The 22330-nt window shown below is 31.7% G+C and overlaps 2 protein-coding genes across 2 annotated transcripts in view; both read right to left on the reverse strand.

The window, feature by feature from the left end:
• The window catches only part of LOC147073466 (uncharacterized), a 150796-nt gene that overhangs the window by 41888 nt on the left and 86578 nt on the right, over positions 1-22330 (reverse strand). The window contains exons 22-23 of the mRNA XM_085945652.1: positions 19823-19948; positions 18316-18540 (exon numbers count right to left, since the gene is read on the reverse strand). Of these exons, the coding sequence (XP_085801778.1) occupies positions 18316-18540; positions 19823-19948 (351 nt within the window). The remainder of the gene's footprint in view (positions 1-18315; positions 18541-19822; positions 19949-22330) is intronic.
• LOC147073468 (uncharacterized) lies at positions 1634-15451 on the reverse strand. The gene is made up of 6 exons (XM_085945373.1): positions 14991-15451; positions 12855-12880; positions 11183-11218; positions 9546-9599; positions 6155-6283; positions 1634-5545 (listed from the first exon to the last, which is right to left on the reverse strand). Exons 1-6 carry the CDS (start codon positions 15400-15402, stop codon positions 5405-5407), a joined length of 798 nt encoding a protein of 265 aa, XP_085801499.1. The 5' UTR covers positions 15403-15451; the 3' UTR covers positions 1634-5404.

Consider the following 22330-nt stretch of genomic DNA (forward strand, 5'->3'; position numbering starts at 1 on the left):
TTCTTCTTCTTCTTCTATTCTATATTTTTCTATTTGTATGGTTCCTATACCATTCATCCGATTGCAATGAAATTTTGGTAAGTGGTTGTATGCACACCCATGAAGGTTTTTGATTTAGAAAAATCATCATCTTCATTCTATCTTCTTTTATTCGTATGGTCCCTATACCATTCATCCGATTGGAATGAAACCTTCGTCAGTTTTTGTGGTAACACCCGCAATGGTTTTTGAATTAGTAAAACCATCTTCTTCTTCTTCTTCTTCTTCTATTCTATATTTTTCTATTCGTATGCGTTCCTATTCCATTCATCCGATTGCAATAAAATTTTCGTCAGTAATTGTGCCAACACCCGCGAAGGTTTCTGAATTAGTACAACCATCTTCTTCTTCTTCTTCTTCATTCTATCTTCTTTTATTCATATGGTCCCTATACCATTCATCCGATTGCGATGAAACCTTCGCCAGTTATTGTGGTAACACCCGCAATGGTTTTTGAATTAGTACAACTATCTTCTTCTTCTTCTTTTATTCTATATTCTTCTATTCGTATGCGTTTCAATTCCATTCATCCGATTGCAATAAAAATTTCGTCAGTAATTGTGCCAACACCCGCGAAGGTTTCTGAATTAGTACAACCATATTCTTCTATTCTATCTTCTTCTATTCGTATGGTCCCTATACCATTTATCCGATTGCAATGAAACTTTGGTGAGTTGTCGTGCGCGCGCCTGCGAAGGTTTCTGAATTAGTACAACCATCATTTTCTTCTTCTATTCGAATGCGTTCCTATACCATTCATCCGATTGCAATGACATTTTGATCAAGTGTTGTGCCCTTGCCCGCAAAGGTTTCCGAATTAGTACAATCATCTTTTTCTTCTTCTATTTGTATGCGTTCTTATGCCATTCATCCGATTGTGATGAAATTTAGACCAGTTGTTGTGCGCACGCCCGCAAAGGTTTCTGAATTAGTACAACCATCTTTTTCTTCTTCTATTTGTATGCGTTCTTATGCCATTCATCCGATTGTGATGAAATTTTGACCAGTTGTTGTGCGCACGCCCGCAAAGGTTTTTTAATTAGTACAACCATCGTCTTCTTCTTCTATTCGTATGCGTTCCTATACCATTAATCCGATTGCAATGAAACTTTGGTGAGTTGTCATGCGCATGTCCACAAAGATTTCTGAATTAGAAAATCATCTTCTTCTACTATTCGTATGCGTTCCTATACCATTCATCCGATTGCGATGAAACTTTTGTCAGTTGTTGTGCGCACACCTGCAAAGGTTTCTAAATTATTATTATATAAAATACAAAGTTTGTTGTTTGTTTGTTCCATCTAATTTTTTTTAATAACATTAATAACGTTTTCATATTTTGGATTCGATTTTAATTTAGTGTTCTTATGTTTGACCTTTACTCCTATTAGAATTATTTTCATATTGCCATATTGTATTACACAGATATTTTAATATTAAAAAAATAATTACCTTTTATTATTTTTCAAATATCTAAGATAAATATAACCACGAAGCGACCCTGTGCGAAGCCGGGTACTTCAGCTAGTAATATATAAAATGCATTTGTATCAGTTTAAAATTATTTTTTTTATTTGAGCGTAATCTCCTGGTATCAATGTGATAAAATAATTGAATAAATAGGTATATGTTTTAATATTTTAGAAATTATTTCAAATAAGTAGCTTATTGTGATATTATAATTTGTATTATTAATATTAAAAGTGGTCTAAATTATCTTTACTTAATTAACTATCTATTATATCTAATTAACTTAATTACCTATCATAAAATATTTCAGTTTCATATTTTAATCAGTTAGAGATAATTGGCGCCAATTTGACAGCGCTAAAGACCTAGTGATTCTGGACAATCTGCTTCAATTTGGTGTCCCTTGTCATTGGTAAAAATGTTCTATTCTTTGTTTTTTAGATATTTTTTCTTAAAATCCTTCTAAAACATAAATTGGGTGTTTCAATACCTACAGAAGTTTAAATAGTGATTTTTTACTCGTAATGAAAAAGTTGTAGCAGTTTTAGTAAGCTCATGTAATTTATAATTTATTATCATTTACCTGAATATCCAACGGCCAGGGCTGCCAAAACCGTCAAAGATTTTAAAATTTCACAAAACTTCCAATAAAAAAATAATATTTATAGTCTTACAAACTTATCTGAAGAACGACCAAAAATGGAACAACGAACTACCATATGGATGCTATTTTGAAAACGTCATTTAAATGTTCAATTCTGTCCAGTTGCGAGTCTTATTTTGGTATTTTTCGACTGTGGCTCCCCCATTCATTATTCAGATAAGTTTGTAGGTCTGTAGATAATATTCTTTTTTTTTTAAATAAACAATAAACGTTCTATTCTTTATAGTGACCGCTGTTAATTTTTGTTGGAAAAATAATATACCAATAATTGAAACTAAATATCTATATTTATTTATACTTCACACTAATTAAAAAGAAAATTTGACCCAGATCTTTTATCAGCCGAACCGGCTCTAATATTTATTAACCCACTGTATAAAAAAGTGCATTCCTGCAGGTCAGGGATTTGAATTGTTTGTGAAGGTTATTGTGTATATTGGTTATGACAATGTACCAAATATACTTCAGAAGTCCAAAAAATATCAGTTTGAAAACAACTATCTGACAATGTGTATAAACTCAATGATGCTCTTTTGTAGATAGTTAATTAATCACTAGCTGAGCCAGCTGGCTCTCGTCAGTCTGTCTCGCCAGTCTGTCTCGCTAGCTCTTGCAGACAGCTTTTCGTCATAATGACATGGTGTTGGATTTTAATATAATTGTAAAGTATGTATAGACGGCGCTATAGTTTTCCCTTATAGTTTTACATCAGACATTTTGACATTTCGCTGATTTGTTAGTTTTGCGATTTGCATGTCGTCAGTGCCAGTTCAAATTTGGAGTCATATGCGTAGTCTATTCTGGAGTCAGGCCTTCACAATATTACCTGACACCACTTCAGGCTGCTAGGCTTATCAGAACAGCTGGCAATCAACGATTGCTACCATTGAAATTTTAATTTTAATACATTATATGTGTAGGTATGTGCATTTAAATATGATAAATAATTATACATCTCATTCATTCGAATATACAGCAATATTATGTGATTATCATTAAAAGCGATCCAATATATCCCAATATTAATCTCTTTCTGGTCCCATTTACATAATAGAAAAAGATTAGTAGCATTAAAAACAAATTTAAACATTGTTTTGTTTCATTGTCTATAAAAAATAAATGCTTGCAGCCATAGAATAATATTTAAAAATCAAATTTTGAATTCAAAATTAACCTTAACCAATATAGTTTCCCTGTGCGGGACATTTATATTGAGACAAATGTTGATAAATAAGAAAGCAATACATATTATATCTGAGAGGAATAGACCAATTTTGATAACAATACGAATTTATAAAACCTAAAAACGTGGAATCAGCTTAAAGAGGCCTTCATCCAGCAGTGGATTGATGACGATAATGACGATATAAATAGGTTGGTATATAAAATCACAAATTAAAAAAAAATATAGCAGTTTATATGACTAAGAAGAGTAGAATTAGGTTGGCATAACCTTCATCCAGCAGTGGATTGATCATGGTTGATGATGATAATGACGATATTATGAATGGGTAAATATAGTATCAGCAATTTTGATAAATAAAGCAATTCATATGATCGACAGAAATACAAACAGCTTAGAAAGGCCTTCATCCACCAGTGGATTGATTCAGGCTCATGATGGTAATGGCAATATAAATAGATATTATATCACCAATTTTGATAAATACAGCAATTCAAATGATATAAAAGAGTAGAATCAGGCATGGGAGGCCTTTATCCGGCAGTGGATTAGTTCAGGTCGATGATGATAAGGACGATAGAAATAGGTATAATATCACAAATTCGGTAAACCTATATAGTAGTAGAGTCAGATTGCGGAACCCTTCATCCAGTAGTGGATTGATCGTGGTTGATGATGATGACGATATGAGTATGTAGATAAATATAACATCACCGATTTTGATAAATACAGCAATTCATATGACAGAAAGGAGTATAATCAGGCTATGGGAGGCCTTTATCCAGCAGTGGATAGGTTCAGGTCGATGATGATAAGGATGATAGAAATAGGTATAATATCACAAATTCGTTAAACCGATAGTCGTAGAATCACGTTACGGAACCCTTCATCCAGCAGTGGATTGATGATGATGATGAAATTCAAGACTATCAAGAATACAATAAACGTAGAGAGGCCGTCATCCAGCAGTGGATTTATTAAGGCTCGAGATAAAAATGGCATTATAAATATAGATAGTATAATATAACTGATTTCCATGTGTAAGTAAGGAGTAGAATAAAGCTGAGGAGGCCTTCATCCAGCAGTGGATAGGTCCAGATTGATGATGATAAGGATGGTGAAAATAGGTAGATATTATACAATATCACACATTTTGTAATTATAACAATTCGTATTAATTTATTTCATTGTTGGCAATGGCAACTTAATATGACTATATCTATGGAAATTAGTAGCCTAGGTAATTATTCAAGTATTTAAAAAAAAACAAATTTGTTATTAATTAATAGAAAACTCATCTTACAATAAAAATGTCTTGATTGAAATTGATTATTTAACATGCTAATAGAAATTTCACATTTTTTCAATTAATTCTGCAAATTCTAAATTTGAATTCTGACACGTCAAATGAACTTGTTTTGCGAAAGAAAACAAATGACAATCTTAGTCTATTAGTTTGACAGATAAAAAGCAGTGACATGGTTTTAGATTATATTTTCGTAGTAATTAGTGAGGAAAGATGTATTTATTTCTTGTAGCACGCCAATGTGCTACTTACAGATTTGAATAGTTTGGTGGAATACTAATTCTGATTTGTGAAATATCGATTATATAAAAAGTATTAAGTGACAATATAATCAATTTGCCGTAGATGGCTAGCAAGATGCGAAAATGTATGGTGACGGATATAAAACGCTATTTAAAAACGATATTATCTGTGATTGTGTCGAATTTTATCAGATTGTGCCCGATTCAAATGGAAGTAGATTTGGGACTCTGAAAATTGAAGTGAATTCCTTTAATAATCAACAAAACGGTATTTAAATAAAAAAGTCAGTGCGTTTTCCAAAATCTCTTAGGATAATAATATATAGGAGATAATTGAATCTGAAGTGCAATAAAACTTTGCAACATTATTTTCCAAACCATCATGATGTTATAGCAAGGTTATTGTTTTTTTTTCTATGTAACTAATTCACTTTGTAGTTTGGTTAATCTATTTGTAGATACAATTTGACGAGTTATTCTGTATCCATGAAAATACTTTATCAATAACGTATGCCTTTGGTGCCCTTTGCTCCAGTAGTTCCAATGTCTCCTGTAACACCTTTACTCCCTTGTAGTCCGTTCCGTCCAGGGAGTCCATCATTACCCGGTTCTCCTTTCACACCAGGCGCACCAGGAGGTCCCTACAAATAAAAAAATATAGAATACCTATATATATTTAATCTATTAAACACTACAACAGGTCACGATACCTAATGACAGTAGTGTAGCGAAACAGTAGTGTAGTTAGTGTTTATAATTGAATCAGAAACATCAAGATTTTTAAGAAAATTATATACTAGTAAAAATATTGTGACCTCGTCGGGGAATCAAACACGGAGCTCCCAGATGAAAAACTTGGGCCTTACGCACTGGACTACGACGGCTGCCATTGCTATTGAATGTATTTATCTCTGAATTTTTCAATGACTTTTCAAAATGCTATGATAATACAAATAATATAAGAAGTTTTATACTCTCTACCGTTCTCTAATAAATAAACATATTGATATATTCTTCTAGTTCGTCTGATGTGAAATAATAGGTTTTAACAGCTCAACGATGATAATTACTCTTTTTATAATCTGTGTCCTGAACACCTGACTTTAAAACAATTGAATACAGATATCATATTATTATGTTCTTCAAGAATATCACCATTTTCCCAAGTATATACATTTAGCTCCTGGCATTGTTAGTATGTAAATTTTATTAAGCAAAACGAAAATTATTAAATATTAGAAAAATCTCACGGTTATTCCTTTTTCTCCTGGAGGTCCTTGTAATCCCATATCTCCTCTCTCACCAAATACGTGTTTTCCATCTATTCCTGGAATACCTTCAACTCCCGGGGAAATATCTCCTGGTGGACCCATATCACCCTGAATCAAAAACATTACGTTAAAAGTTACGATTAGAGACATACTTATTATAATGATGAAAATAAGAAACATACACATAAAAACAATGTAGGTACTGAAAATAACTGTTTAAATTAATCAATAAGTATCAAAGAATATTGAGAAGAAAGCATTATTTTTCTAAACCAATGATAAACATTTCATATAGATATTATCTATACTGGCTGAGGTTGGTCGTCGCCTGACTGGTAACTCAGGTAAATGCCTTTCAACTTAGTACCTGCCGTAGCGAATAAGCATATTAATCCAAGCAAGTAATGCAGTCACTGCATTGAGTACTCTTGAGTAATGAATCCAATCCAGGGATCTTGGGTAATTTTAATATGCATGATTCCCAAACTTTCGGGATTAATTTTTTATCAATCACAATCAATGTTGGTATGTGTACAAAATCTTAAGGGAATCGCCGAATACTCGCGGGCAATAAATAACAATTTTTGCTGGCACACGCAATCGTAACAACATCAGAAAAATAATAAATCCATTTGTGTTGTCTAGTTTCAAAACCCGCTATGACACTTTTTCATTATGTTGAGAAAATCAATAAAAACTTTTTGAACTAAAAAGGTTTTTGAATGTTTCAGTAGTGTTATAGCGGGTATTGATAGACGCATTGATTTTGTTTCATAAATGACAGTTATTAGTAGCGGATTTTGAAAGAGGCGATAAAATTTTCATGTAGATCTCTCTATGTAGACGAATCCATCGATATATATAATATCTTAATTATTTCAAAAAAGTGTTATAGCGGATTTGAAACTCAGCGACACATTTATGAGCCACGTGCTGGCACGCAAACGGCGTCTAACTTGCCAGTGCCACGGACGTCCAGGCATGCACTTTTTTCTTCGCAAAATTTTATTAATGTATGATTGAATTTTCTCATTGAATTTAATACAAACATGGCCACGAATTAATAGCAATGAATTGTTAGAATCTTGGAATATTTGTGAATTATATTATATGTATTGTATTTATTACCAATACAATATGTTATTTTTTATTTTTATTTAACCTCTATTTATTTTGTATTTATTATCGTTTCCTAAATAAAAAAATACACTTGTCTTTTACATTATTATTTATAATTACAATATTATTTACTTTATTATTCCTATGTATTTCCAAGACTGAACGTATAAAATATTTACAAGAAATGTTATAAAAATTATTAATTTATATACTAGACATTTTCAACAATTTTATCAACGCTCTTTGTATATATAAAAAAATATTAACTATCGAAAAAATGCCGATCTCGGGATCTGCTCTTGAGCTATCTAAAGGACTGAAGTAGATATTTTATATACCTACTATAAACAATTATTTTATAAATATTTTATTATTAATTTATATATTATTATATACCTACTTATATCATTTAAATCTATACATTTACTCGCTGTCATTTTGTTTCATTCGTTTGATATTATTATTATTTACTTATCCACCATGTAATTTCTCTATCTTCTCTATCTTATCCATCTTCTCTGATCTTAGTAATAATATATTTGCTTTTCGGGAACGAATATCACTATTTTTTTAAAGCATGTATTGACTTGTACAAAACCTCATTTACATATATTTTATATTTGGCTATTTTTTCGGAAATGGTTATCTACTCTAATTTATAAGTAGTACAGAATCATCAGTGGAGGTTAACTACAGGAAAGAAACTGATCTCTCTGTACCAGGAAAATTTCTACAGATGATCATGCACAGACTGATTTTTCCATAACGTGAGTAATTTATAATAAATTAACAACATGGATTTAGTGCAAGCTGATCAATGGAAACTAACTTATTGATATTTACCGAGAATATGATTGTTTCTATACATTCAATGACTCCAAGAGATTTGCCTAAATATTCAAACAGTTTCCCGATAAGAATTTTCTTTGTCAAGATAATAATTGATTAATTACAAAATTACTCATTCAATATGACAAGAAATAACTTATGTGAAAAATGATTTTTCCATGATTAATTTCATGGCGTAACGTAAAAACCTACCGGCTGATAAAAGTATTTAAAAAAATATTGTCTTTGTCAAATACTGAAAAATTATCTTTGGGGAAAGTAATATAAAGTAATAAAACAAACGCAAAATCAGGGCATCTATTCTATACACCAGACTGCTTTCGGGCTCAACGGCAGCTATATAAAGTAGGAATGTATCGAAATATTAACAATTACAATAATTTAGCCGTCTGAACTGTCAAAACTGTCTATCTCACTCTAAAATTTATCACAGCCAAGATAGGTGTTATTAGAACATAACACTTATTGTAACAATTACAAGTTACTTATTGTAATACTTTTTTTACCCTACATAGCAGCCGAAAGCAGTCTTGTGTATAGAATAGATGCGCAGAATCTATAAAGTTCTTCTATTCAAAAGACAGCTTTTGGCCTTTACGGCAGATAACTAGAGTAGGAAAGTATCGAAATATTAACACTTATTGTAACAATTACAAAAAGTTAGCCATCTGAACTGACAAAACTGTCTATCTCACTCTAAAATTTATCACAACCAGAATAGGTGCTAATAAAACATAGCACTTATTGTAATCATTACAATAAGTGCTAATACTTGGATACTTTCCAGCGCTCGAAATGGAAAAGTTTACGAACCGGAGCGCTCGACAGTTTTCTGAAGAACAATAAATAGTTATCATAGTTAGAAGACATAGTTATCAAATTTTATGTGTATTTCATAAAAATTAGTGTGTTAGATTTTCTATTATATGGCCTATCTAGCTCAGACGGTCAAATTATTTTTTCCACGAGACGGAGCGATAATTTTACCAATTTCACGAACAGGAACGGCGCTCTGGTCCATTTCGAGCCCTGATACTTTCTTACCCTAGATAGCGGCCGAAAACGGGCTTGTGTAATATAGAATAGATGCGCTGCTGTATAACAAAAAAAACTAGACATTCATTATTTTGTTTTTCGTTAAATATATAAATAACTTCTAAAAATTGATTTATAATTTAGAATATAGAATATAGAACAGTATAAAGACAAAACCGCCAACATTTATAAAAGTACTTGCTTACTAAGACACTATTAATATTATTTATCTTAGCTGGAGCCAACTTCGTTTTATCTACTACCATCAGAAACTAGTATCAGCCTACTCCCGAAGAGTTATAAATTTACTGAATGTTTCTATGCACCTTGACACCATACTTGGTGTTAAATAATATATCTCACTTACTTTTAGATCATTGATTGAAAAATCTGGTATGCGCACCCCGGCCAGTCTTAATCCCTAGAATATAAAAAAAAATACATTACACCATAAATATCTAAGCTGGAGTAATCATTGATTCAGTAGTTATCAGTAGCGAAGGGTGGAGGTAAGCTGTTAAGATCTGCTATATATAGTGTACATTAAATACGCATTTGTTTTTATTGAACTAAGACCACACAGATGGTGTTGGTTAGTTTTTAAATATCAATGTAACCCTGCCTAAATCAAACCATATATACATATATTTGGGTATACTTTGGGCGATACGACAGAAAAATTCATACTTTTTCATTCATACTTATTTGTTTTTGTTGGAGTAAAGATACATAATATTAGACATATGGTTGGTTCATTTTTTTTAAATTCAATAAGCCCTGCCTAAACTAAACTATAATAGATATGAAATATTATTCTATTTATAAAATAATAACAAGTTAAAAAGACCTTTTTATGTACAACGTTTTTAAGCTTTCCGTTGAATCATAATTATAACCTTGACTTGATTAGCTTAAACGATCAAAAAAAATGTACTTCAATTATAGTTTGTCAATTTATGGCTACGACCGAATGTTGTAGCTTAACCACTGGGGAATGCCAAAAGAAATGGCGTATTTCAAAAAAACACTACCTTATTCTTAGGTCAATAATTATTATAAAGCAATCATTATTCATAAGATGTTTATCACACTTGAATGGTCAAAGACATAACTTATAATAAGTATCTTTAGAATCATCTTCAAATGTGTTAATCTTGCCGATTTTTTGAATAATAAAATGCCTAATTCTTGTCAAATTTGGGATCACAGAAATTATCAATATAATTTTTTATCGTGAATATTTTACAAAAATTATCTCGTAATAAATTATACTAATGGTTTCATAAATGCGTTTAAAAATTAATAAACGTAAAAAATCTTAACACCACCACACAGTTATGTACCGAAATATGACTATATTCTAAAACATTAGAGCGAGAGGTTTAAAAGAATACTATTTTATATAACAAAAATACTTTATGCAGTCATCAAATGTTTAAAATAACTATAAAGGATAATAAGGCTTCAAATTTATATAAATAGATTGTCTACAACGTTTAAGGAGTGTCCAGGATCATGGTTTGAAAATACAATAAAAACTCAATTTTGACCTACGACGAGCACGTGGGCCGTTAAAGATGGCTAAAAGTATTAAAATAATGTATTGGCATCGTGTTTTGATATATTTTCATATCTATTATGCCTTTTTTTGCAGGGTTTCATCGAATTTCAGAAACTAACGAACAACGTCTATAAATATTTGTAGTCTTATTTCAATGAAAACAAGTACGTATGACTGATGAACTTTAGTGTGCACTGTGTATAGCGGATCTTAACACCCTAATTCCACCCTTCGCCATTGGTTGTTATGTATAGTCGGGCAAGAATAAAAGAAACATTTCAGGAGTAACGTTGTGTGTCTGGAGGGAAAAATTCAAACTGTAAATTTTCTGAGAGCGATTGTCATAGGTACTAGACGATCGACATGAATTGCGTTCACGTAGCGTTATCAATTACTTTGGATATTCATCTTAAAACTAGAACTAGACAATTTATTGTACTTACATTAACTATATCCAATGGCTGCAGAATTGATTGCTCCTAAACAAGTAATTGCAAAAAACAAATTAGAAACATAGTGGTGTTAATCAATTTAGTTGATGGTTGGAATATATTTATTTTTGCAGTATATGAAGCTAAAACCAAATATTTATTCTATAATATACTATGCTGTATTATGATATTACTAATCATACATTTTAAAAATATATAGGTAGGTGTTACTATATTCTAGCATTCACATACATGATAGGATGTTCCTATGTACATTTATGTGCTATGGGCGATAAAAAGTAATAATAATTTAATATGCACAATAAATATATAATATACTGACTAGTATTATTAATTGTAGATTTCCTGTTTCATACGGCTAAAATTTATTTTATCTCATATTGTTACAAGTGCGTTATTTTGAAGTATTTTTTGAGATATTAAAAAACGACATTAAAGTCTACTAAATATAGTCGAGGTACAACATTACTAGTTTCATCAATATTGGTTAAGTCGTTTTGATATATTACTTTTCAAACGGATAGAAAGATGTGCACTCCAATTATTAATGTTCTATGTTGACATTATTATTATATAAAGTTTGGTAAATAGTGCTTGTTGCGAATAACGCAACATTATGTTAAACTCAGGTAAGAATCCTGCGACTGGGTCATATCTACCACTTTTAGCATAGATACATGCTTTTTCCTTGACCTCCCGGGAGAATTCGTTTTGAAAAATTGCACAGGCGTAACAAAAAATAATGTCACAAAAATTACGCGGCCGCTAGAGAGTCCAGTTGGCCGCGAGCGCGTATTAACAAATTTCAATCTGTTCTATAATTTTTGTTTAATACGTAAGCAGAGACAAGTCGTTTATATTTGTAGTGTTGATAATGTGCATGAGCAGTTTTTATTAGGTAGGTTTGTAAGGTAAGTTCTCTTCGTCAAGATGGTTTTTCGATATTCTTTCTGGGAATAATGTACTCTTACAATTAATAATTAAAAATATATATTTCCACCTTCAACACCATTTTAGAACATTTTTTACGATTCATGTAGAGTTGTGACTTCATAACTTTGCACTCCGTAATATATTTTATTAAATATAATATTACCTACATATTTATTTATTACTACATATTATAATATTAATACAAATTATTATCATTTGATCTAATTTAATGCAAAGTAATCAGTCGAAGAGGCGTATCAGTGTAGTAAAAAAGTGAAAAAAGTGCTATAAAAGTTTTATAAAGCGTATACTCTATGAATAAGTAAATAATCGTATATAATTCGTTAGCAACGGGGATTGGCACTTTTTTCTTTCGAATTTGGACAACCAGTTTTCTGAGAATCAGTAGGCAAAGCATGCATTCATGTTTAATAATTTCAGCCGTCAGGGTTTAACTAACCATCATCTGAGGGACCAAGAAAGGGTGCGGAGGCGCAGTAATCTGAGGGGCCCATGAGGACAAAGCCATTCTGCGAGGAGCTAACCGCCGAGTTCTTTTTTTCCCTCATCGATTCAACAGTTTATGCGAATATTCAACAACTCAACCTGGTTGAAAGTCTCTCAATAAATAATATGCTCACGATAGAGGTCCATATTATACTCCGCTTTGGACATGGTGATTCACCATTTACCTACTATTTTAGTGAATAATTTCTTATCTTTTACTTACAGAAAATCCTTTATCACCTCGATCACCTGGAAAAGAAAATAGTTATCAGAACACATGCTAACTAGAATATTATTATAATTATATTATGAGATTTTATCTAAAAATTCTTTTTAAAAAAGTTTTTCTTTTTTACAGTATTAGATAAGATGACTTATAATCTTCCTGCTGTCACTTTTAAAAACTTTTGCCATTACAAAAACGTCTAAATGACTAATACCGCGCACTTATAAGAAACGTCAAATGCTTTCAAGGTAAGGGGAATGAATACTGAAACATGAGAGGAGGGAATTCCAGTTCTTCAAGCCACCACACATCAACTTAAACTTTTCGTACTCAAAGTAGGCAATTGTATTAAATTTTATGTTAAAAATAAAGTGCAGTACTAACAAGTCTGTTATGAAAACATTCATTTAAAAAAATATTTATTTTATCCAACAAATTATTGACAAGATTTGAGAATGTAGCTTTCTTTATATTGAACATACATCATTTGAAAACTATATAAACTGTTTTTGAGGTGTACAAATGTTTTAAAGAAAGTAAGAGGTTTTCATAAAAAGTAGACGCCCCAGCATTTAAAATAGGTACCAATGTAAATGTAAAAAAAAAATTGAAAATAACCTTGATAATCGTCGAATCACTATAATAAGTGAGGTTGCTAAAAAGTTTATGTCTCATACGCTCCTTTCACATTGTACGGTTTTGACCGTACGGCAAAAAATCGAACGGCAACATTCTTTTCGTGCCGTGCAGAAGAGCATGGCCCTTTTCACATTACACGGCGACGGTTAAAAACCGAAACGACGAAGTATAGCAGCCGTTTATTCACTGTATTCACGGTGCCCAGACGGCCACCGATGACTCAGTGGTGTACGTAACCTAATGCACCCTTTCACATTAGACGGTTTTAAATCGAGAACACTCAACCACAAACTGAGTTTGTGACGGAAAAAACCGTGCATAAACCGCATAGTGTGAAAGGAGCGATGCAGTTCATAAATATCACTAACCGTTTGTGAATTTTTGGCATTTTTGTGAAAAGTTGTACTGATGATTTAGCCAATGTATTCGCCATCTATATTTTTCGTATTCCAAAAGATGAAGAGAACCACAAAACAACATTTTGCAACAGTAGAGGAAACAAGAGTAAAATCAATGAATGAGCTGAAGGCTATAACAAAAAGTGTGTTTCGAGGGTTTTGAAAATCGGAAAAAACGCAGACATTAGATTATAATTAACATTTCGAGTGATCCTGACATCCGTTAGTAATTAAGTTAATTCAATACATTGATTTAAAATACCAAGGTTGATTGCCAATAAGTAACGCAATGTTGAAAGCGCTTCAGAGAGTATTTAAAAACCATTAGTTTACTTCGTCGCAATTAAAAACGGTATGTATAGCTTAGTGGTCAGGTACATAATATTGTGAGTAAATCTAAGAGAGGCGCAGGTTATAACTCTGCTGTAAGATTTATCTAGTTGTTATATAATTCTCAAAAGCGTTTTAAAATTATGTATGTTGAAAATATAAATATTTCTTGAAATAGGTAAATATAAAAATCATACTACATAATATTATGAATATTTTTTTTTGTGGTATTTTAATAAAAGTAACATTATAATATACGTATAATCGATCGAGTCGATTTATTTTAATAATCGATATAAAATATTTTATAATTAACATAAAATCAATTAAACGTCGAGCACAAATTAACTAGTTTTTCCTTTAGAATTTCGAAATTCGAAAATAAATAAATATAAAGAGCATTAGGTATATTATGCAGATACGTATTGATTTACGTACATTTAAAGATTGCTTATTTTTAAAAAAGTACTCACCTGATATTTTCGACATACATCATTTTACACCACAGATTGAACAAAGTACATTTTTATCGATGCTTGGATCAACTGATTAGTTGACATTATAAATAATTTAATATAATTGAATCTTTTAATTCGTAATACGTTTTAGATATCTATATAAATTTATAAATTAGATTTTACATAATTTAACGCTATATCTGGGTATCAATGAAACCTTTTGTGAATACAATGAAAAAGTCGCTAGTTAATGAGAAAAAGAGAAAATAATTAATCATAATATAACCTTTTTTATGTGAAACCGTTACCTTTAGGACAGTTACAATCAACGGCTTCTCGGACAATTCTTTTATTGTGTTTCATATAAACATCATTTTGTAATTCCGATAAAATCCATCGTGATTTTTTTGTCAAAATCTCATCTAATTTCATATTCTGAAATCTCTTGTCCAGCTCATTTGCAATCTGTTTCTCATATAATTCAGCCAATCTCCCGTGGTCGACATCCATTAAATCGTCCATCTCGACTTTGAAATCATTGAAGTTTTTATGCAAATTACAGTACCTGTACACATAGTAAATGTTGATGAAAAAACAAACAAACACTACCACGTTGAACACTGTAGAAGACGATTTTTTCGACTCTGGATGTATTATCTCTGCTGTATCAATCAAAGGATTCCCTTGATTATCCAAAGTTGAGCAATAATTGCTTTCCATGGTAAAACTATAACTTCTTCATTGACTTGGTACGAAAAATACCTACTATAGTTATTTATTCAATAAAATCTGTGTTATGTTTTTTTAAGCAATGACCTTTCCGATATAAGGTCATGATAATTTTAGTTATCACACGTTTGATGAATCAAACGTAATTTAATAATGAAACAGTGTTGGCTTTATTGAATTTATTCAAATAATTTTTCTATAAATACTAATAATAACTATGTTGTACACCTACTAATTTTATTAGGAGCGTACTTCAGTGAAACGCCAAATAATTTTCAACTATAGGTGAGACGAAATTTCGGATTCGCTGCCAATCGGAGAGCGAAAGTTGAGCTGTGAACACGTCAATTTGTTTTGTGATGGCGTCGGAGGAATTAATTCTTAAGTCGTGTAAAGATGACTAAAAAACGTTACCCATTTACTTGAAAAAGAAAACATGTCAATGATTATTATATTATTAGTATTACTTAAATAACAATAAAAATAACATTAAATGGACGCATGTTAAATTTTTATGACAGATTATGTTTTGTTCTACACGCGTCGTTTGCACAATCTTCACGTCGCGCAGTCACGATCGTTTTAGACCATGCCTCAGCTGAAGTATAGCCTTATTTATTTGAAAGAAAACTTTATAAAACTATCGCAAAAATAATATTATTAATATAATCATTTATTTTGATCTTCCTAGTTCTATCTTGTGAGTATTATATACCAGTGGCGAACGGTAGAGGTAGGCTATTATTAGGATCCAACATAAATAGTGCACACTAAACTCTGTCAGTCATACGTATTTATTTTCATTTAACAAAAACTACAAATTGCAGATAGTGTTGGTTATAATATTAATTTAGAATTTAGTGTAGGTTAGTTTTTAAAAATCATTCAATCACGCCACAATACTCTATGGGTTATGAGCGATTCGACAAAAATAGTGCAAACTTTTTCGGTCATACTAATTTGTTTCCGTTTAATTAAAAATACATACTATTACATATGGTGCTAGTTAATTTCTTAAAAATCCATTAAGCCCTGCCTAAACCAAACCATAATAGATAGACAACTTTTTTACTATCATCTATGACGGCTTGATTTACGCAGGGTTTAATTGAATTTTAAAAACTATCCAACGCTATCTGAAATTTCAATTCAAGCTTAAGTTCAATGAAAACAAATACGTATGACTATATCTAATAGATAGATAGGTTTCGCATTCATGCTATGATGGTCATGTTTTTGTAAGGTTTAATCAACCCTACAACAGACGCATTATTATCTATGCTCAATTATATTAGCATAGATAGATAATAATACGAACAGGAAACGACAGGTAACAAAATCAGTTGCTTTTCGATCTTTTACTACGCAGTCTATATACACGCGCAACTCCGTGTAATTTTTTTTTTTTTTAGAATTATTAATAACCATGTTCTTGCTTTTTCGTACAAGGTGGTTGTTAGTAATTTTGAACAATCACAAACACCCAGGCTTTGAGAAAAACACATAAATGTTTTTGTCATGACCGGGAATCGAACCCAGGAATAAATTTAAAATCATAATATAACCCTTTCGTATCTCTACCTATCGCAAAGTGTAAAGGCGGTGTGACGTACTAACTGGAATAGCGTTTTCCAAATTTAATGGCGTACGCGATAAAATTAAGATGTATTTTTAGCGATTTTTAATATGTACATCCATTTGAATTATGGAGTTGTCGAGTCAGCACATTTAAAAATTGCATCGTAAAACCAAATTTTAAACTTCTTAATATCATTGAATGAAAATAGCACCACAGGCGACTTTTTTCATTATGAGAGCAAATTTGTGATCTGTGTTTATCTCACTTATCTGGTCGACTCGTCACGCCGGGCCCTTTCTAAGCCCGAGCCCCTAGGCTAGAGCCCTGTCCCTTATAGGGAGCATGGTATACATTTGATGTGATATACGTTCTTAAATCTTGTGTATTATTTATTCTTGAATACTTCGGTTACACTGGTAATAAATAAATGAATCATCAATTTATTGTTTCATGCATATTTTATTATTTTGAATACATTTTGTGAAACTAACGAGTGCATCTTTTGTAATCTTATATACACTGGGTTGATAATTACACTTATAAGTCGTTCTGCAGAGCTAAAAAAATGAAAAACAAATATTGAGATTACACGTAACAAAATTGTTATATCTACTTGAAAGGTTTCCAACATGTTGATTCCGATAACTTGATTGCGGTGAAATCACTGTAAAGTATATTCTAATACGTAACTTATTTAACTCCATAAATTACTAAATTCGTCACTTTACTGGCAAAAAACGTTATGTGAAAAATCGGTTTTTTTAAGCAACGAATGCACACTGATTTAATGAATTATTTTAATACACTTTATCATCTGAAAAAAACTTTAGTCACTTGTTATGTACTTTTAACGTGGGAAATTTGTAACATACTTATCAATATGATTCAAACTCTTTAGAATGTGTCGCTAGATTTCAAAATCAGCCAAGTCCATAATAGATGAATAGGAGAAAAACAGATTTTTGTTTTCTCAAAAACATAGTCACAAGGGTGAAAGTTTATAATATTTCGAGCATAGAATATTTAAAATTAATAATTTCCACATTTTGATAATGCAGAAATGTTAGAAAGCAGTTAGTAGTTCTTCAGCAATTCACAAAAAAGTCAAAAATACCTAAAGGTGTACTTGGCTGATTTTGAAATTTAGCGACACTTATATTGTTACAATAATTCTTGCTAACAAATTGCGTTAAAATGATTTAACGTATTTTGGATGCAATTTTTTTTGAATTATTCGTAATATAAACTTAAAGCTGTTTACGATGCATTATTTTTCAATGTGTTGGAAGTCCTTCTCGTCTTCTGTTTTCTATTCAATCATTCATTAAAACAACTTGATCTCCAGGAACTCCTTGTGGCCCTTGCAGTCCTTGTAGTCCTTGATGCCCAGGTGGTCCTTGAAGCCCTTGTACTCCTTGAGGCCCTATTGGACCAGGATATCCTTGAGGTCCTTGTAATCCAGGGGCGCCTTGTTCGCCTTTGATTCCTGAGATTCCTTTAGTGTCAGCGACCCCTAAATATCCTGGAACACCTGGAAGTCCTTGCTGTCCCTATTTATTGACAATACGCCAAATATTAAAAATTATGATAATACAATTTATTCCATGTCCAAATAAATAAGCCGCTTTCTCGCCATTATTACTATTAAAAAGAATCAATTAATTTTATGCTTGATAGCTGAAGTTAAAAATATATATATTTTATATTTATTGTGTACGACCATATTCAACGCATATTTTAAACGTTTTTGTGTTTTAATTTTGGTCATAACACCAAAGTTCAATTCAATAAAGCTAAAAACGTTGTTAAAATATTTAAATATCTACATTAAAACTATATTCAAAATCTTTGAAATATTAAAGTAAGTACATGTTCGTGATAAAATAATAACATGATAAAAAGAATTTTTATAAACAACGTTTTTAAATTTTCTGTTGAATCATGTAAACTTGACTTCGTGTTAGACGTGACTAGCTTAAACGATCAAAAAAATGTGTACTTGATAGAAATACAGAATAAATATAGAATACTGAAATGTCATTTTGCATTTTATATTGATTTCCATAGTAACGCATGCATATATTAATAAATTAGTTGCTAGGACCCCAGACCTCTAGCAACCAATAATAGTGTTTTACTTTTTACGGATTTCTTCCGAAATAACTTTTCATACAAAACAGAATTAACCGAAAATGAATTGAATTCTACTTAAAGATGGCTAAAAGTATTAAAAGAATGCACTGGCATCGTGTTTTGGTATATTCCAAAAGGTTCAAATGTCTAGCTAGTCGGAAAGTTAGTTAAAAATCGATCGCAAGATTTGTACTGGATAAACGACCACCGGAAAAACAAGAATACGACCTAATAAAAACGTTGTAAAAATACCTATAAAATACGAATAACTATTAAAGATTAAATTTTCTTGTAGGTAGTACTGTACTGCATTAATTCGCACATGTGGACAAGTAAATAAAGCCTACCACTCATTGTTCGCATTTGTCTCCGGGTATCTCATAATTTGCTGAATCTCCAGATAATTATAACGCACCTACAATATTCCTGAGAATTTCTTTGGAAGAATATAAAAGTTATTTACTATATTAGCACTGACTAAGAAAGTACATTGGTGTTGTTATTCCTCACGTTAAATATTACTTAATGTGTTTTTACGGTACCTACAGTATTCATTATCCATATTGTTCGTGGTAATTAACTAATGTAATAGCTACTAATAATTATTGTTAATAATTTAACCTCAGTGACTTTAAACAGATATGGTGAGGTGAAATGTTTCTTTTTTTAAGGGGAAAATTAGAATAAATTATGACTCACCCTTGGGCCAGGTAGGCCATCTAGTCCTTTATCTCCACGTGCTCCATCCATTCCCGGTGCTCCAAAAAATCCTCTATCTCCTTTATAGCCCGGTAATCCTAAAGGACCCTTGTCTCCCTTTTGTCCCTTCAATGGGTAAAAAGTTCACGTTAAGCTATAGAAATAAACTCTACCCAAGAAATTATGATGGAGAAATAATTTAATCACCGTTCCATTATTTTGTTAGATTAGAGGGTTTGGGTCGAAATCCCAAATTGCTGAAATCCCAAAAGCCTAAATCCCGAAAGCCGAAATCCCGAAGGCCGAAATCCCGAATGCCAAAATCCCGAACGCTGAAATCCCGAATGGACGAAATCCCGAAAAATACAAAAATTAATAATTGCGCAACCTTAACACTGACCTTGAATTGCGCAATTTTTACAAGAGAGACAAAAATCCAGTTTTAAACAAAAAATAAATTTGCGCAAATCACGATAAGTGTTAATATTGCGCAATTATTACTGTTTGTATTTATTTATTTTTCGGGATTTCGGCCTTCGGGATTTTGGCCATTCGGGATTTCAGCATTCGAGATTTCGGCATTCGGGATTTCGGCCTTCAGGATTACGGCTTTCGGGATTAAGGCTTTAGGGATTTTGGCCATTCGGGATTTCGGCCATTCGGGACTTCAGCATTCGGGATTTCGATCTTCGGGATTTCGTCCGGCACCCGTTAGATAGATCGATGGCACACACATTTTATTTGCATTTCAATCTGGAAATGAACATAAATAGTGTAAGTGAATGCTTAATGTGAAAAAAATGTTAATTTATAATAGCGATAAGTGAAACGAGATATTTTATCATTATTTATAGCTTTTCTTTAAAAAATCTTCATAGGAAGAATTAAAGTTGAGAGTCTTTTGCTCTTCCAAAAATAATCTTTCAGAATCAAAGTCAAAGATTTTCTTAGCTTTCTTAAATTCCCATTTTTACCAGGTATTAATTAAGTCGACCGGAATATTCTGCATGTCACTAATTGAAATGTTTGGTTCTACATAATTATTATTTTCCAATTTCCAACAGAATTTCTCCGTCCCCGAATCGTGATACGCTTACCACAACTTTTTTAGAGTTCTTGTATGGAGATCCCATGTGTAGAGTATCAATCTACCCTTTTTATGGTTTTCGTGAAATAGGAAGTTTAAAATATAATAATATAAATAATCATAATCACATACATAGCCCAAATGATGTTAATATGAGTATAAGGATTGTAAAAAACTACAAAAGAAACACAAATAGAGTACATTACAGTGTCTGTAGTAAGTTGTTGCACATACAAATAGGAAGATATTTATTCCTAAGTAGTAAGTATTTTATCTTAAAGTCCGTGGCAGTATCAACACTACAAATCTGGAATCAATTATTCTAATATTGGTTATTATTTATATATATGTGGGCATAACAAGATTCCTCAGACAAAGTGCACCGTGTCAATTAGCATTTCTTTCACCATCACCACATCATCAGTTATAATTAAAAGCCTAAAAATATGTTACATTACAAAACTAATCTTAAGTGTCTCTCAAACCAATAATTGTCAGTAATATAATTTTATGGTCAGTGAACCCAATTGTGTAAACCGACTCATTTAAATTTATTGCTAATTCCGTTATTCGCAAGAATCGATGGAATGTCAACGCATCAAATTTCACCCATTGTATTCCAAGTAATCAGCGAGCAAATATGCATCCGCTGCAACATTGTAACACGACATACATTATTTAATTGATAACATTTTTGTCATAGTCAAATTTCACAGACAAATTTCTAAGAAATGGTTTACCGGGTTTGAACCCACGGCAGTCAATAACCCCAAGCCGACTCCGTATTTCCTTTGTCTTCATTTACTATAAAAACGAATGTGGCGATGCATCAATAACCACGTAAACTCAGTTATGGATAGAGCCAGCGCAATAATTCACGACAGGATAGATCCTCCACCCACACCGATCTTACCAACCACTACTCAAGAGGTTGAATATCTAATTAAGCGACTTAAAAATCGAAAAGCGCCAGGCAATGACGGGGTGAGTAACCTCACCTTAAAAAAACTACCAGAGAAAGGCGTATCAGCCTTAACAGGGATTATCAATGCCTGTTTGGAATCACAATACTTCCCAGACGATTGAAAACTAGCGGATATTATCCTATTTCCAAAACCAGGCAAAGACCACACCATACCTGAGAACCATAGACCGATAAGTCTCCTCCCTACGATGAGCCAAATTCTTGAAAGAATCATAAACTCCAGACTTCAAATCACTATCCATGAGAAAAAACTCATACCGGACGAGCAACATGGATTTAGGGCCGGTCACGCCACTAACCACCAGTTGCTACGTGTCACTGAATACATTACAGATGGTTTTAACCACCACACTTACACTGTTGGCTTGTTCTAAGACATTGCCAAAGCTTTTGATAAAGTTTGGGTCGAAGGACTCGTAGTAAAGCTCTCAGAAGC

Source organism: Rhyacophila brunnea, unplaced genomic scaffold, assembly GCF_057557595.1.
Source record: "Rhyacophila brunnea isolate RB1 unplaced genomic scaffold, BYU_Rbru_1.0 scaffold_18, whole genome shotgun sequence".
In the NCBI taxonomy this organism is placed as follows: Eukaryota; Metazoa; Arthropoda; class Insecta; order Trichoptera; family Rhyacophilidae; genus Rhyacophila; species Rhyacophila brunnea.

Coding starts and splice junctions, on each gene's coding strand:
- LOC147073468 (XM_085945373.1), bottom strand. CDS start 15,402: ATGGAAAGCAATTATTGCTCAACTTTGGATAATCAAGGGAATCCTTTG. Junction 11,219..12,854: donor GAGGTGATAAAGGATTTTCT/GTAAGTAAAAGA, acceptor TTACTTGTTTAG/GAGCAATCAATTCTGCAGCC. Junction 9,600..11,182: donor AGCCATTGGATATAGTTAAT/GTAAGTACAATA, acceptor TTTATATTCTAG/GGATTAAGACTGGCCGGGGT.